Consider the following 16105-nt stretch of genomic DNA (forward strand, 5'->3'; position numbering starts at 1 on the left):
TATGGCCATTCGTGAGTTTGTCCATGACTAGGGCCTCGGAAAAAAAAAAAAATTCTGTCGAAATCCTATTTTTAAAAATATGTGTTTTTAAAAGTATGATGTGGTTATAATTTAATCAACAACTCTCCAGGCCTAAATGTTATATAATGGCTAATAGTAAAAGTTTATAGTCTGTGGGGTTTTTAGTGTAGTTTATCATCTATAGCAGTAGAGCCTCCTTTAACTATAAAATCAATTCTGTTGATCCACTTAGTGAGGAATTTGTCTAGTAGCTTTAGTTGAATTGGAAGTTAAGTAATATATACAGTACGTGGTGTAGTGGTGAGTGCTGTCACCTTGCTCCTCTAGGGTCTGGGTTCGATTCCCACCTTGGGGTCTCTGTGTGCATGGAGTTTGCATGTTCCCCCCGTGCTTGGTGGGTTTCCTCTGGATACTCTGGTCTCCTCCCACTTAAATTGACAAATTCTACATAAAATCCTGACTATGCGTAGTTGTGAGGTCCATATTGAAATTTCAATTGTTATGCGATTAATTGTGCAGCGCTACCTTTGATCCCTTAATTTAGTCATGGCCACTTCCCAACAGTCCGGTGGCTCTACCTTATTAGACGACAGCTTCCCCACCAGGAAGAGTAAAGATTATCTCCTGCTTCCACTAAGGCACATGAAGCCAGCTGACTGTATCATTTTAAATGTTTTTTTTTTTTTAAGAGCAGCGTAACAGCCCTAAATCAGGAAATCACATTTCCATCTTCGTGGGTTCAAAGGCACCCATGAGTGGCTAGTGCTCGATATGCAAAAGCAAGCATGCCCCACTCTGTCCCTGGGAACTCTGCCAGTTTTGCTCCCAAGGACTCATGCTTGGGATTCAAATTCACAGACTCCAGATGAATGCTTTCTATTCCTGAAGTTTCCACTGATAGAAAAAAAGTGATCTGTGTTGACTTTGACTTGGTGCTTGGACCCATAAGTATAATGACTTGGATAATGAGCGGTTATGATTATGGAAAATTCTGGAGATACCTGGATCCAGTTTGTGTGTGTGTGTGTGTGTGTATTGCTATCTTCCACAAAGGTCGTGCTGTTGTACTGAATATCAACATGGCTGTGATTGATGCATCCTGAGTACTTGAGATATCACAGTTGTGCTGATATTCAGTACAACAGCACGACCTTGAGTGTGATAATGATTTTATACGACAGTTCTACAAATACCATTTATTATCAACTGATTATGATTTTTTTCTTTATGTAAACAGTTATTTAGCTCCGCCCACACATATTCTTCCGTGCCTGGTGGAACTAACAACCGCGACTGGCGCAGGTGGCAACTGACAGTTAGTGTAATTAACAGGGGTGGAAGTCATTTTAAATCTTACCAGTACTACTGTATCTATCCTAAAGATGAGGAGAAAAAAACATGGAGGTGGTGGACAGTCCTGAGATTTACTTTATATTTCCACTTATTCCACTTTAGAATTTCAGCTCTTCGTTGATTTTTAGGTTTGGAGGTCGAATCCCAAATAGTGTTTAATGGAAAGCTAGTGCACTATGTATGGTGTACCATCCCTTGTTCCGCACACCAAGTAGTGCCCTTGATCAGGGGTTAGAGAGGGATTTGGGATCCAGCCTTGTGTTGGAAGCTCGTTAGCTTTGTAGCTGTAAATAAAACAACACAGACGGTTCAGAGACGATTTAGAGCGATTTATGAGCGATTACTGCAGTGACCGTCATGATACATAAAATCTCCCTCTCTCTTTCTTTCTCTCGGTTCCTTTCTCCTAATTGGCCATGTAATTGGAAGAGGTGGATAGCACTTTCATCCTAGTTTGTTAAACCGTCATGTGTCATGGAGGAAACACACGTGATAGTCTCCACGCTCCTATAAATGCGCTCCCTTTGCATCTTAATGTACTGTATAGTCCACATACACTTTTCCACTTTTGCCTCAGTGTAAAACTAAACTACCCACAAGCACGCAGATCGGATCCTGATACTTGACGTTGATGTGAGAAATGAAACTGTAGATTCCACATCGATCGCTTTAAGTTGCCCTTTCATCTATCTGGTTTCTGCTCCAAAGTGCTGTAATGAAAAAAGTCTGTCTGTTACAGTGCCATATTTGGTCGTTTCCTGCATCAGTATTGATTTCCGGCCGGAGTTTTACTACTTTGTGTATTTTACATTTCACCTTCCACGTATTCATTCAATATCACTGTTTATTACAAATCTATGGGACGTCCGCGAGCGACAGCACCGACCCACATTACGACTCCAGGTCTGTTTTGGACGTCATTGGCGTTTGGGTTCAAAGCCACAAATTCTAAATATAATACATCAATAGATACAGATTTAAGAAGTGAAAACACACACACGCACAACAAATCCGTGACGCCAGATCTTGATCTTGCTTACTCAGTTTTTACTTTCATTTTACTTCACTTAGTTTTTTTTCTGCATCGCTGTAGCCCCGCCCTTACATAAAAAATATGCTATCTTATTATGACTTATTATAATCTATCTATATATCTATAAATGAGATAATTACGATAAAATGACAAAAAAAAATTACAGTGTAATACAGTGTACGCTAGGGACGGTAATCACCAGTCACCTCCCAATACGATATTATCACGATACGTCAGTGCCGATTTGATTTATATTGCAATTCTGTAAGTCTCACGATTTGATATTACATTTTTTTCAATTTTGTTTCAATTTTAAGACTTAGAAACTTACCTGAATTAAACATGAGTAAATAAATGTAGTGCATTCCTTATTCCTTATAGAGGTTTTCTCACTTAAAACAGAGCGCAGCATTTATACAATACAAACTAACATCACATACAAGAGTTTAACATTTTAATTCTAGTTAAACTACACAAAAAGCTACATTGTTACTGAGCAGCGCGTCTCTTAGTTACGTCATCCGCTGTAATTAGTATTTCTAAAAAAATGCCGATAATTCACTTCTACAACATGGGATGCCAATGTGTGAATAGTTCAGAGTGCACCACCTGTATGATTATAGAGAACGTTTATCTGTCTTAAATTCCTCCGAAGGTTTAAAACTCTACTGTTAGCATGTGTAATGAGTGGTTATCAAAACTAAATAGGTTGATCGGTGGCTTTTTAACGTGCGTAACTTGATTGTGCAATAAAAACGCAATAAAAATGCCATACTGTTGCAGCGCTCAGAAGCTCGTGCACTCGGCACAGAAACGGTGCATCTCTATTATAAATATTTTGAATTCCAAAAGAGTCGATATGTGAATCGCCACAGAAAAGAGTCACGATTCATAAATGCATGGATTTTTCCCCTCATCTTTACGCTCTCTGGACCATTAGAATAGCTATCCGCAAATATTACTGTCGTTAAAGACGGAACACTTACAGGCTCTCGTGCCGTGTCGTTTTGCTGGGTTACGTTACCGTCATTACCGTTTAACATATCTTCAGGCTGTTATAAAGTACTGTATGTGTTGGGATGCAGCAGTGTTCTGTGATAGCGAAGGAGATTCGACCGGACTGTTAGCATGAGCTGTGGATAATGAAAGATAATTGGTTCAATGGAAAAGCCCCGAGATCAATAGGAGCCAGTGTAATGGGGAGGTACAGTAGCCTCATCCTCCGAGACGCTGTTTTTAGCCACAGCCCATTAGAAGCGAGAGAGAGAGAAAAACGGGGATCGTGTTTAATAATAAAAAAAAAAGATGCTGACACTTTTGGGAAATTGGGATTTGACTTGCTGATGGCTGTATACTCTGTCCTTCAAAAAGTGAAACGAGCCAAATCACATGCATGCAATCTATATGTAGAATGATAACCTTGTCCTTTTTTAGAGCTTTATAATATATCCTTTGCTTAAAGTTACTTACATCCATAGTTTAAAGTTAGTAGGAGATGATTTGCATGTTAAATGGGGTTCGATTGGTTTAAATATTGGAGCGTAGTTTATGACATCACATAAGTATGATACTATTTTGATTGTAGTGCTAATCAGTAACATTAATTAGTGACGTTAGGTCCTTAAATTTGCTTCTGGATGTTTTTGGACTTGTTATCATTTTTGAATCATTAGCATATCAAATGTGATTGGTCCAAAGCATTAACACACAGGATGTGACATAAGTGTATAAGTAACGTAAGAATTAAGAGACAGAATTTACTAACATAAGTTTGCTAGCTTTTATAGGTATGGCTTTGCTTCTACTGTATGTTTGCTAAGTTAGCTCTGTTGCTAAAAGATTCTAGGCATGTTTTATTCTGATCAAGTTGCATATCATTTATTAACAATAAACTTTTTTAAGTCTAAGATTAAACTTTAACATTAAGCTAGAGTAGTTTGCAAATCAAAGCAGAGAAACTGTAAAAAAAAAAAAATGTACTTACTGTTTCAAATAAAAAGCTGGAAGATTAGTCTTAGTGTTAGCAAATGTAGCATGGACCTAAGCAATCACAGGATTAGCCTGTAATACCGTTAGCGGTAATGTTAAAGTCTTAGCGCTGAAGCTGTCTTATTCTCTATCACATCAGGTTTGCGCACTTCTTTGTAAAGTCGACCTTCACGTCCCCTGCGAGTCCTTCATAACCGTTTATGCCTTCGTCCTGCCCTCCCTTTTTTATTTTTACGCTCGTCCTGTAAACCTGTCCCCGCCGACTCATCCAGCACCTTTAGCGACAGCAGGTTTTCCGCCACCAAGGTAAAAACAGCCTTGGCCTCGCTGTCCGTTCTCCGTGCCCGTGTCCTGATGTGAATGTTAATGCCAGTCTTAAATCAGACATTTCTCACTCCACATCTCTTACATCAGATTACCAGCAAGGATTTTTCCTCAAGGCTTTCATAAATCATACTGTATGTTTTAATGTTATGAGGATATAGTCACAATATGTGAAGAGGAAACTGTTTTAGGAATACCAATGTTTTTTAGTAGCCTTTGACCTAATGGTGCAAAAAGGGGGTTATCATGATGTCAAGATGTATTAGAGATTATTAAGAGCTGTGGTTTTGGTGTTGGTCTGACCCATCACAATTTGGCTTTTTTCACAGTAGCTAGAGTTATAATACAGTACAACAGCACCTGGAACTGAATGAGATGTTTTAGGCATCAAGTGAACCTTTTTTAAGGTAATGTGTTGGAAGCAGAAAAACTGGCCAAGAGTAAGGATTTGACTGTTATGGTGGCAAAAGGGGGACCCACTGAAGGTGGTCATAATGTTTCAGCTGTTCAAAGGAGATGATTGTGTATTTTGGATAAACACCTTCAGGATTGTTTTACAGTGTAAAGAGAAAAAAAATGTAAAAATCAGGAACAACCTTGGAATTGAAAGGTGTGTTCATACGTTGGACGAGCAGTGTATGTTTGGATTTGCATAAATCTTGCAGTTTGTCTATACATCTGTACCTCGGCATAAAAATTTAATTCTTAAGGTTACATTTCGTATTGTGAAACGCATTTACTCATAGTAAATAATGTAAATGCAGATAATCCGTTCCAACAATCTTGATCAAAACGCATAAAAAACCCACGAAAATGTATGTGGACTCGTTTGGCTTGGCCTTATTGCTTGGTCCCGGAAAATTTAGAAAAAGGAAAAAAAAAGATTTAAAAAAAATTATAATTATATATTATAATAATAGTTCAGTTTGTATTACTAATTCTTAAGATTTATGATTAGCAAATTATTGTTACGAACATATTTTGCTTGGTAATTATTATTATTTTGCCACCTGAGTTTATTTTTAGCATTTCATAATGGAGGAATCCACAGCTTGTAGGATTTTATATAATCATTTTGGACTTTTCAGACCAAATCACGGCATCTGATGGAGTTTCTCCTGTTTGTTTTTATTCATTGTTCTGACCAATTGACCTGTTCTTAATCTTGCTTTCATGACTTTCTTATCTCTGATTCTCGCTCAAAAGAAGCAGAAAAAATAATCAAAAGCCATTTGGGGAATTTTAAAGAAAGCCGGCCAGGTTAATTCCGAGTGTCAGATTGGGTTTGCTCTGATAAGGTCTTCGAGAAAAGGACGAGGAATCATCATGGCACAATAAGGTCAGACAAAAGACCAAACAGAAGGCAATTACAGCATAGAAAGCCCTGCGCTGTCCACGGGTTATGCGAAGACGCGGTAAACCTGGGTATTAGCCTAACGATCGGCTCTGAATCAGCATCTCGTTTATGTATTTGTACGGGAAAGGAAGCGTCTCTATGGTAACTGGACTTTAAGCTGGGCGCTGCCAGTGTCAGATGTGGCCTTGGTATTTTTTTTTAAAAAAGACTGTTTTAAAAGAGTGTTTTCAGAAGCGAATTCTTCTCACGAGAGCTTTCTTCAGGCTTCAGTATGGAGATCATGACGCTGATTCTGGATTGGATTGGATCGGAGGCCCCCAGTAGCACACAGGAGAAGTGACAGGTGCCATGTTTGGGATCTGTGTGACGTGAGTCGATTTCTTGTGCCGTTGTCCACAGTGTTTAGTTTTTCTGATTAATTACAGACGTGTGTGTGTGTGTGTGTGTGTGCAACAGGCTGCTTCCAGTCCCCCTGGGAAATCTGAGTTCCTTCCTTAATTTATACTGGCTGTAATCTACACATTAAAGAGACATAAAAGGAAGCATTTTTAAAACCTTTTGTAAATTTTCTTTTTTAAGACAAGGTTACAATATTTATCAAAAAATATATAAAATCTTTAAAAAAAAAAAAAGAAAAAAGATAAAAATCAAAATTAATGTTGTATGATTAGAATAACAAATGCAATGTCTGATAATTTGAGCACAATCACACAAAAGCAAAAAAATTGCATGATTATTGCAAAAAATGCTGATTAGGCATAATACATTTGAATCAGAATTAATATTTTCGTTGAAGTTCCCGAAGCGTCGATCGCCCTGTGCTTATATTTGTTTCTCGCGTATGCATGTATTACGGTTTCTGTTTTGGTTCTGTCCACGCCCCTACCATTCCACAGGTCGCTCACATGTTGCATTTGTTGTTTTGATATTATTTTGTGTGTTTATGTTTGCTCCTGCGTTCTATCCGTAATCTCGAACCTTAGTCTTGTCCGTTTGTTTCATTGTCTAGTTTCTGGCTTCCTTCTTCCTAATTCTGATTTTCGCATACTTCAACACAAATGATTGCGCAATTTGCGCAATCTGTACCAAGGAGCTCTCGGAATAGGGGTGCATATTCACTTTAACGTCAAAACTGTAGCAGTGCTAGACAATCATGGCCACTAAACATACAGAAAAGCTCTAGAAATATTCCTGTAATCTTTTGAAAAAAATGGTGAAAGGTATTAATAAAGAAAACTTCATTATAGAGTTTAACTTTATATTCTAGTTAGAAAAAGATTTTTGTATGATATGAACAGGTCAGATTGTTAAAGGTGAGAAAAGAAATATATATTTGAAATCTGTATTGTACAAAAAATTGCAATCAGTCTATTCTTATTTTAAAATATTTTCTAGAAGTGTCAATAATTTTGGCTTAAAATGTTATGTTTTTTTAAGAACATATTTACAAAGTCATTTTTACAAAATGAGTTCTCTGAGGTTGTCTGATTTGAGTTTAAGTTTTTCCACCACTAGCTGACTGTTTCGGTCCCAGTGCCAATGTTTTGCCTTCAATCAGTCCCCGATGCTGCTCCAGTTTGTCCTCCTTGCTCTCTAGAGACTGCGCTTTTTCCCTCATGACACCGCCATCAGTCTACAGATGTACACATCATTAATTAGATTTACGGATTTGTGAAAGAAACATCCTCCTGACTGTCTTACTGGGTTAATTGAGTCTGTAACACCGAATGTCACTCAAAGACTAATTGCCTGATCCAAATGCCACTGGATGCAGCCTTATCCCAGACAGAGTAGACAGCTCTCAGGGTTTTCTTAAAGCAGATGCCAGACAAATGGATGGATACTGTTACTGGTACATGAGTGTTCAGTAGGGAGATGGGGGTAGACTGACGTATTTCTTGGTGATTTCCATTTTAAAAATGCAAAAACTACTAAGATGGAAATCTTAGCAAACACTGAACCGTCCCCAAAAAGTCACTGTGTAGGGATCCCATCACATCCCCAGGCCATTACTGGCAGATGGAATTAACATTAAAACATTTTCTGTGGCACCAAGAGGAAACATTTTGTGAAGGTTATACATGTCTGATTTGGAACTTTACTCTCATACCAGACTAGGACGTTTAACAAACATCAGTAAGGTTGTAATAATATTACTCAGGGAACATCAGTTGGCATGGGGACTAAATGTAATTGTCACAAAAGTCCTCTGAAATTCTGGGGGGATGTTATTTAGAAAAGTGGACTATTGGTTGATCTATCATAACCAGTGGAGATAATCCAACGTATCAGCATTTAAAGTTTACAAAAGCATCCATGATATTTCACCTCTTGCTACACTTACTCACTTTGATTTGCTTTCTCAGCTAAAGTTAATGTTACCTGAAGGAAGAGTGAATTGGCTGGATGCTTAGATGAAGCTGAAGCATCATCCAGGCCTCCATCAGGGAATGGAATGTGGAGCGGAACAGAAGAGGAGTGCCGGTTTAGTCCATCTTGTGAATGCTCGCTAGGTTGTGGTTTTGTTGCTGATATAAGGGACTCTGTTCCCTGAAGAAAAACTGCTTCAAATGGTTGAAGGTGGTGTATCTACAGTAGAAAATGATGTCATGGTGACAGATTTCGTCAATATGATAGCCATCATGGGGATTTTAATCACGATAAACATCAAGAGAGGGAACAGAGTTGAGCTATCAAGGATGAACTAGATTTTTAGAAAGGGGAGCAGATGTATGTCCTACCACAATTGTACAAATGGAAATATACACAATGGTCACCATTCCTAGATAGAAGGAAGGATGGATGGATGGATGGATGGATGGATGGATAGATAGAACAGGACATGACAAGAAGGTCATCCACATTTTTTATCATTCTAAACTCCACTACAGTTAAAGTCATCGGTATGGGTGGGGTTTGTTTTTAAACCCGTATTTTGACATATCCTCTATGTTGAATATCTAGTACAGCAGTTCTTACTTGACTGGACAGTTGAGTTTCCATATTTGAGATGTTCATCTTAGCAACAGTTGCTATGGATTAGATTTTTACCTTAAGAATAAATAGATTTAAAGGACATTGTTATGTAATGTAGGTTTTAACCGAAATTCCAACCCTTGCAAGTTGTAAACATCCACTTCATAATATCTGTATAGAGATGATTCATCTTGAAACGGTACTATTGAACAATACCATTGCCTATGAACATGTATTTTTAGGACTGTATATTTCTGTTGGAATGTTTAGTCAGATAGAAGTGTCTCAGCAGAGGTAGTCATTCAGACTGGCATCTTGGAAATGTGTCAGTTGACCCTGTTAAATATGTTCAACAAAGCTGATTCTTGACGGATTTTGTTGCGTTTTATTTTATAATTTATCTGTGCTCTGTGTTTTTTCTCCCCAGGGTTGAATGCAACTCCCATACCAAAAACATGTAAGAAAGTACAGTGGAATCCATCCAAGAAGAAATAAAAATAAGTCCTAAATCCAAAGGTGGAATGTGTTTAGATTTTTTACATTTCATCATGTGGTTGAACTGCGGAATCCTACATGAAGCTGAGATGACTAGAGGTCTCTGGTGCCCAGCCTGTTCAGGGCGACGGCCAGTGGCCTGAGCCTGGCATGGCCTCTCTGGACCTGCCGTATCGCTGCCCTCGCTGTGGGGAGCACAAACGCTTCCGGAGCCTGTCATCACTGCGCGCCCACCTGGAATACAACCACACCTACGAGACACTGTACGTGCTCTCCAAGTCCAACAGTGTGTGTGACGCTGCTGCTCTGCTGCCCCTTGTGGCCGACAGCGCCCTGGCTGCCGAATCTCGATTCCCCTGCTCGGGCGACGAGCTCGGGCTTGCCACGACCTCGTCCGCCGGCGCCCGCTACCTTCCCAATGTGGAGTTCCCACTGGGCGAGATCCTGGTGAAGAAAGCCATGAGTTCAATGGACCCCAGTGCCATGGAAGCTGCTTACGAAGAGGGCCTGGCACGCCTCAGGGCTAGGGCCTTTGAAAGGCTCGAGCTTGACGAGAGGTTGGAGAAGCTGTCTGAAGAAGTGGAGCAAAAGATCGCAGCACGTGTCGGGCGCCTGCAGGCCGAGCTGGAAAGGAAGAGCACGGAATTGGAGAAGGCCAAGCTGGAAAGTGAAAGGCTCAGCCAGGAGAAGCAGGAACTGGAGGACAAGGCGTCAGAGCTGTCACGCCAGGTGGACGTGTCGGTCGAGATGCTGGCCAGCCTAAAGCAAGACCTGGTCAATAAGGAGCAGGAGCTCACGCACAAACAGCAGTAAGTTGCAAGGTCTTGGATATTCTCTTGTCTTTTTCCTGTCCGTTAGAATAAACACTGTGCTAGAAATAGATAATATCGCTAGAAATAGATAATACATATGCTTATTAAGGCTCCACAGATACAGTACACCACCTGTAGGATTATAAATAAAAAATAAATTTAAATTATATATACGGTATAAAAAATAGATTTTGGAGTCAGTGTTGCAATACATAAATTGCCACACAAAAGAACCACATAAATGTTAAATGTCTTCAGTTTTTTTTCTATTTCAGTACAGCAAATGCTGTTCAAAACAATGAATACATATATTTAATAGCATAACAGTCCCTATTAATATACAGTGTAAAATATACACTTGATCTAATATTGATCACGGTGTTCAGTGATACTTTATACGTGTACTTGCAGGCTTGTGTCTGATAATCAAGTCTACTTATAACACAACTACAGTATACATACATATGTACATACGCAGTATGAATATCATTGCAGTCTGATCCATATCATCTTATGTCCCTGTTACAAAATGATGATAAAAAATCAAGTTTTTTGGCAAACGCTGATCTAACAATACACAACCCTGTTCTAATTTTATGCATAAAAGGGCAAAGGAGCTCGAAACACTATGTACTGGTGCCCTGGAGCTTTATATACTGTAGGAATACAGATGAAGATAGTGGGATTGACTGGGGGTCACTTTACAGTATATATCTGAGACTTAAAGTATAATTGTAACTAGAGTTGCAAGTTTCAAATTTTATTTTTCTCAACCGATAGCTGAACCTGTTATCATTCAATAATCAATGAATCATTAATAATGGATAATAACGTTATGTTAACGAGTTAATAAAACTTAAAAAGTGTGAACAATACGGGTTAGTTAACAAAACGAGGGTTACTAAAAATACAATGTCAAATGTTGCTCAGTGGCAGAACTGCACATGTGCCCCCTTTAGTGTACAAGGTAATAGATATGAGAGCTACGGAGAAATATTATGTGAAACAAACATTAACCTTCAATACATTTTTAATTGAATAAAATATTATTGTCAATAAATCAAATCATCGTTAACTATACGCCGGATGCCCTTCCTGACGCAACCCTTCCATTGTATGCGGGCTTGGGACCGTCACTGCATCCAGTGGCTGGTTTTTGGGCACTGGCTGGGAATCGAACCCGGGCCTACATTTTATATGCCGTAAAAATCAAATAGTTCAGAGCGGGCTACTTTTAAATTAAAACTTATGTTAGTATCAGAGCTGTGTGATTTCATCAGTTCTGCATTTCAATCAGTCTTTTGTTGATTGAGTCAGTTATTGAATCAACAGGCCAGTTTTCGATTCAGATTAGATTTACACTTTTTGCACTTTTTGGCTAGACTTTCGAATGGTAAATTTAAAAAAATAAATCGAAATAATATATTACACCCTCTGCAGAAAATGCAAACTGCTACTTCTTCTTCTTTAAAGTTAATGGTTGGTTCATGCAATACCGCCACCTTCTGGACTGGAGTGTGGCACAGATGATTGGCTGAATGATTGCCAACCTTCAAATGGAGCTTGATCAATGCAATTTCATTGGGATTAAAAAAATCCATCCTTATTTTCTTTTTCTTTACCTTTATTTTCTCTACCTCTATCCTCAAATCTCCCTATCTCTATCCTACATTTTCTCAATTACCTTAATCTTTTCTCCATTTTCTTCATCTCATCTCTGCCATAAATAACTCCATTTCTATCCTTCACATACTTCATATCCTTCCATCTCCACCTTCACTTTTTCCATATTTCTACTTTATTTTCTCTATCTATCTATCCATCTCTTCCGTCACTTTTTCCATCTCTACCTTCATTTCCTTTATCTCTACTCATTATGCATTTCATATTGGGCTCACGTGACATCTTAAATTTCCATAATCTGTATTTGCAACTGTGTGACGTGTTGTGGTTGCGTCAGACAGACGGCTGGACTTCACATCACATCGAATGCGACACACTTCTTACAAACTCCGCAAGCGTAACTCTGACAAAACGTTGAACAGCAAGTAAATCTGAGGTTTAAATTATGAGCCGCTCAATTTTGTTATTAAATCTTTAATTCAACAAATAAACCACAACGTCAATCATCTTAGAAGTATATGACACCAGTGATTAGATTTTCTTAAGATTTATTTTCTGTGTACCGAATGTGATGATTCAGCAGATTTAGTGCTGCTAACTCCTCCAGTTCAGGCGTTCCGCTAACGTTCCTGATCATTAGTCAAGGAGACAGATTTCTTTTCATGTCTGAAGTCTGGGATTTGGTTGTAGGACCGAGGTTGATTGTTCCCTCCTGTGAGGGAACAGGAGTCTCCGATGAAGCTCCTTCTCGGGTCGATGCTGTGTGCTTTCTCGCCTCGTGCTCGGACGTGAAATATTCCTCCACGCTCACAAGTGCCACTGATTGAATTTTCTCCTTCCAGCATCGTGTGGGAGAGACAACAGCCTTGTGTAATGCCATCGCAGCAGCAGCCTGAGTGTTAAATAATCACTGCATGAGACTCTGACCAACACCTCTCCTCTCTTCTCCTCTCATCTCCTCTCTTCTCCTTCTTCTTATTTCGCTTGTCCTCCATTTCTTTCCCTTCCTTCAATTCTCTTCACTTCTTCCATTTCAGTCTGTTTTCCTTGTTTTGTTAAGCAGTTATTGAGCGAACACATGGTTTCATCTTAGACCTGTGGTTATTCGGAGGTCCCGCGGCTGCCTTGCAGGCGATCTGGAGAGATACTTCCAGTTCCATGTGGAACAGTTTTTAGAGTGTGATCGTATCCTTATGCCTAATAGCTTTCCTTGGCTGGCACTGATCCGGAGTTCCCCAACTCACCTCCTAGTCCCTGGGTGAGGTGAAGGGTGATGTGATGATGGCCAGGTATGAAATATTTATTAAGTCAGAATGATTTCTGGCTTCTCTGAGCATTCTGGTGACACACAATGGGAATACAGTCAGCCTTCAAATGGAGCTTGATGAATGCAATTTTATGGGGATAAAAAAAACCTTTATTTTTCTCCTTCAATTTCTTATTTCTGCCTTTATTTTCCCAACCTCCTTTATACCTTTATCATCTAATCTTTTCTCTATTTTCTCCATCTCTACCTTCTATACCTCTACCTTAGTTTTCTCCATCACTTCCGTCACCTTCTCATTGCTACCACAATTGTCTCCATATTTCAGTCACTTCTTCCTTTTTTCTCTCTATCTCAACCTTCATTTTCTCCATACCTTCATCTCCACTTTCTCCATTTCTACCTTTATTCCCTCCATCTCTAGCCTTTTACTCTCCACCTCTACCTCCATTTCCTCATTTCTTCATTTATTTTCTCCATCTCTTCCTTCACTTTCTCATCGATACCTTTATTTTATCTATCTCTACCTTAATTTTCTCCGTCCTTCAATCACTTCCATCTTTCTTCTCCACTTCTCCATCCATCCATCTGTTCCTTCACTTTCTCCATCTCTAACATTATTTCTTCCACCTCTAGCCATTTTTTATCTCCACCTCTACATCCATTTTCTCATTTCTATGTTTATTTTCTCAATCTCTCCAAGACAAACCTTGTCCATCTCTACCTTTTAATTTTCTTGATCTCTTCCTTCACTTTTTCATTGTTACCTTTATTTCCTCCATCTTTCTTTCATTTTCTCCACAGTTACATCCATTTTCTCTATCTCTTTATTTGTTTTCTCATTTCTACCATTATTTCTCCATCTGTCCAACTCCCTTTATTTTCGCATCTCCACCCCTATTTTTTTCCACCTCTTTCTTTCTTTATTTTCTCATCTCCACATTTATTTTTTCAATCTTTTCCTTGATTTTCTTTTTGTTAACCTCTATTTATTACCTCTACCTTCATTCTCCGTTCTCCAGCTCTTAGTCTCTTCCTTCTTTTTTCCTCCATCTCCACTTCCTTTTCTTCATTTTCTCTTCATCGTTCCTCTCTTAAACTCTTGCTTTTCTAAACAGTCAGAGTACTGTAGCTGTTAAAGGCGGTGGTGCACCGAACCACACATTCTTGTCTTTAAATAGACAGCATTTGTGTCCGTTCAGCATCTAATCACCAGATTATCTGACTTGGCCACTGTGGTTATTAACAGCTTTTTAATATTTCCGCCTGCCTTTTGGGACTGTAGCTGTCTAATTTTACCCTAGAAAGTCTCATGTTAGTGGTTGTACCGCTGCGCTGACCAGAGTATTGATTAATTTTTTATAAAAACAGACCTGAGAATACCACAGATTTATATCAATGTGCTAAATCTATTATGTAATTGTTTCCATAGCAACAGCTCATTTACAGGGCCTCAGATAGAGGATGCTCCATGTAACCCTTGATGTGCTGAAGTTTGTTTTTTTTAAGTAAGGAGCTGTTCATGTAATCATTGTGGAAGGAGTCTCCAGTGTCAGTGCTTCGGAACTTATAATCCTTTAATAGACTGCGACAGGTCCATTATAGGATATACAGTAGTTATAAAACATAATTATAGGTATGGGTATAGTTATGAAACATAACCATAGATTGATAAAATCTAACATGTTTTCTAAGATGAAATCGAATAAGTTTTATAGAATTGCACTGGTTGGTGTGATATACTGTAACACCTCCATCCATCTAGGAGCTACGGTGGCCCTGAAGTGCAAAACAAATTAACAAAACTGAACACAAAATAACAAAACCCAATACAAAATAACAAATTCAAAACCAAATTAACAAAACGGAAAACCAAATAACTAATATCTGACTGGCCGAGAAGTGCAATACAAATTAACAAAACGGAAAACAAATTAAAAACCAAATAACAAAACCCAAAACTATTTTTTTTTGGAGGTGGGGGAGTTTTGTTGTTTTGTTTTTGGTTTTGTTATTTTGTTTTCAGATTTGTTAATTTGGTTTTGAATTTGTTAATTTGGTTTTGAATTTGTTAATTTGTTTTCCGTTTTGTTAATTTGTATTGCACTTCTCGGCCAGTCCGATACAAACCGGAAAAGGTAGGTATAGTTAGCGAATGAAATGCTTACCGCTGATTGGACGAGACATCTGTCACTCAAGATATACAGGAAGTAGGAACTTGTTCCTTTATCTCTGTTTCTTGTGTGTTCTGCTTCACTTTAAACTATGATGGCCGTGAAGTCCAAAAAAATTAACAAAACTGACTTCAGGGCCACCGTAAGTTCGCCATATTTGAAACCACAATAATGTTTGCACATTCATACACACGCGATTCTACCGCTACTACAGTACTTCCTGTATATCTTGAGTGACAGATGTCTCATCCAATCAACGGTAAGCATTTCATTCGCTAACTATACCTACCTTTTCCGGTTTGTATCGGACTGGCCAAGAAGTGCAATACAAATTAACAAAACGGAAAACAAATTAACAAAACGGAAAACTAGGGATGCACCGAAATTTCGGCCGCCGAAAATTTTCGGCCGAAATAACATTATCGGTTTCGGCCGAAATGTAAGAAAGCGCCGAAAATAAAAGCCGAAATTGTCGCCACGCCTCTCCCATCCTCCCGTCTCGTTCGCGCTGTCATTACGCATCAAACACGGAGTATGTCGGCGGTTTGGAAGCACTTTAAAGTTTCAGATGAGGACAGCAAAGTTGCAATATGCAACATTTTTTTAATACAAACAAAAAGAAAATATTTTAAACATGTTTTTTAATGAAGCCATTTTCGGTTTCGGTATCGGTTTTCGGCCAAG

General features: G+C 38.7%; 1 protein-coding gene across 2 annotated transcripts in view; it reads left to right on the forward strand.

The window, feature by feature from the left end:
• The first annotated feature begins 9480 nt into the window (after positions 1-9480).
• The window catches only part of fbxo41 (F-box protein 41), a 42373-nt gene continuing 35748 nt past the window's right edge, over positions 9481-16105 (forward strand). For both annotated transcript variants that reach the window (XM_053479574.1, XM_053479575.1), the window contains exon 1: positions 9481-10357. In XM_053479574.1, the coding sequence (XP_053335549.1) occupies positions 9699-10357 (659 nt within the window). In that variant the 5' untranslated portion in view covers positions 9481-9698. The remainder of the gene's footprint in view (positions 10358-16105) is intronic.

This window comes from Clarias gariepinus, chromosome 20 (genome assembly GCF_024256425.1).
Source record: "Clarias gariepinus isolate MV-2021 ecotype Netherlands chromosome 20, CGAR_prim_01v2, whole genome shotgun sequence".
NCBI classification, from domain to species: Eukaryota; Metazoa; Chordata; class Actinopteri; order Siluriformes; family Clariidae; genus Clarias; species Clarias gariepinus.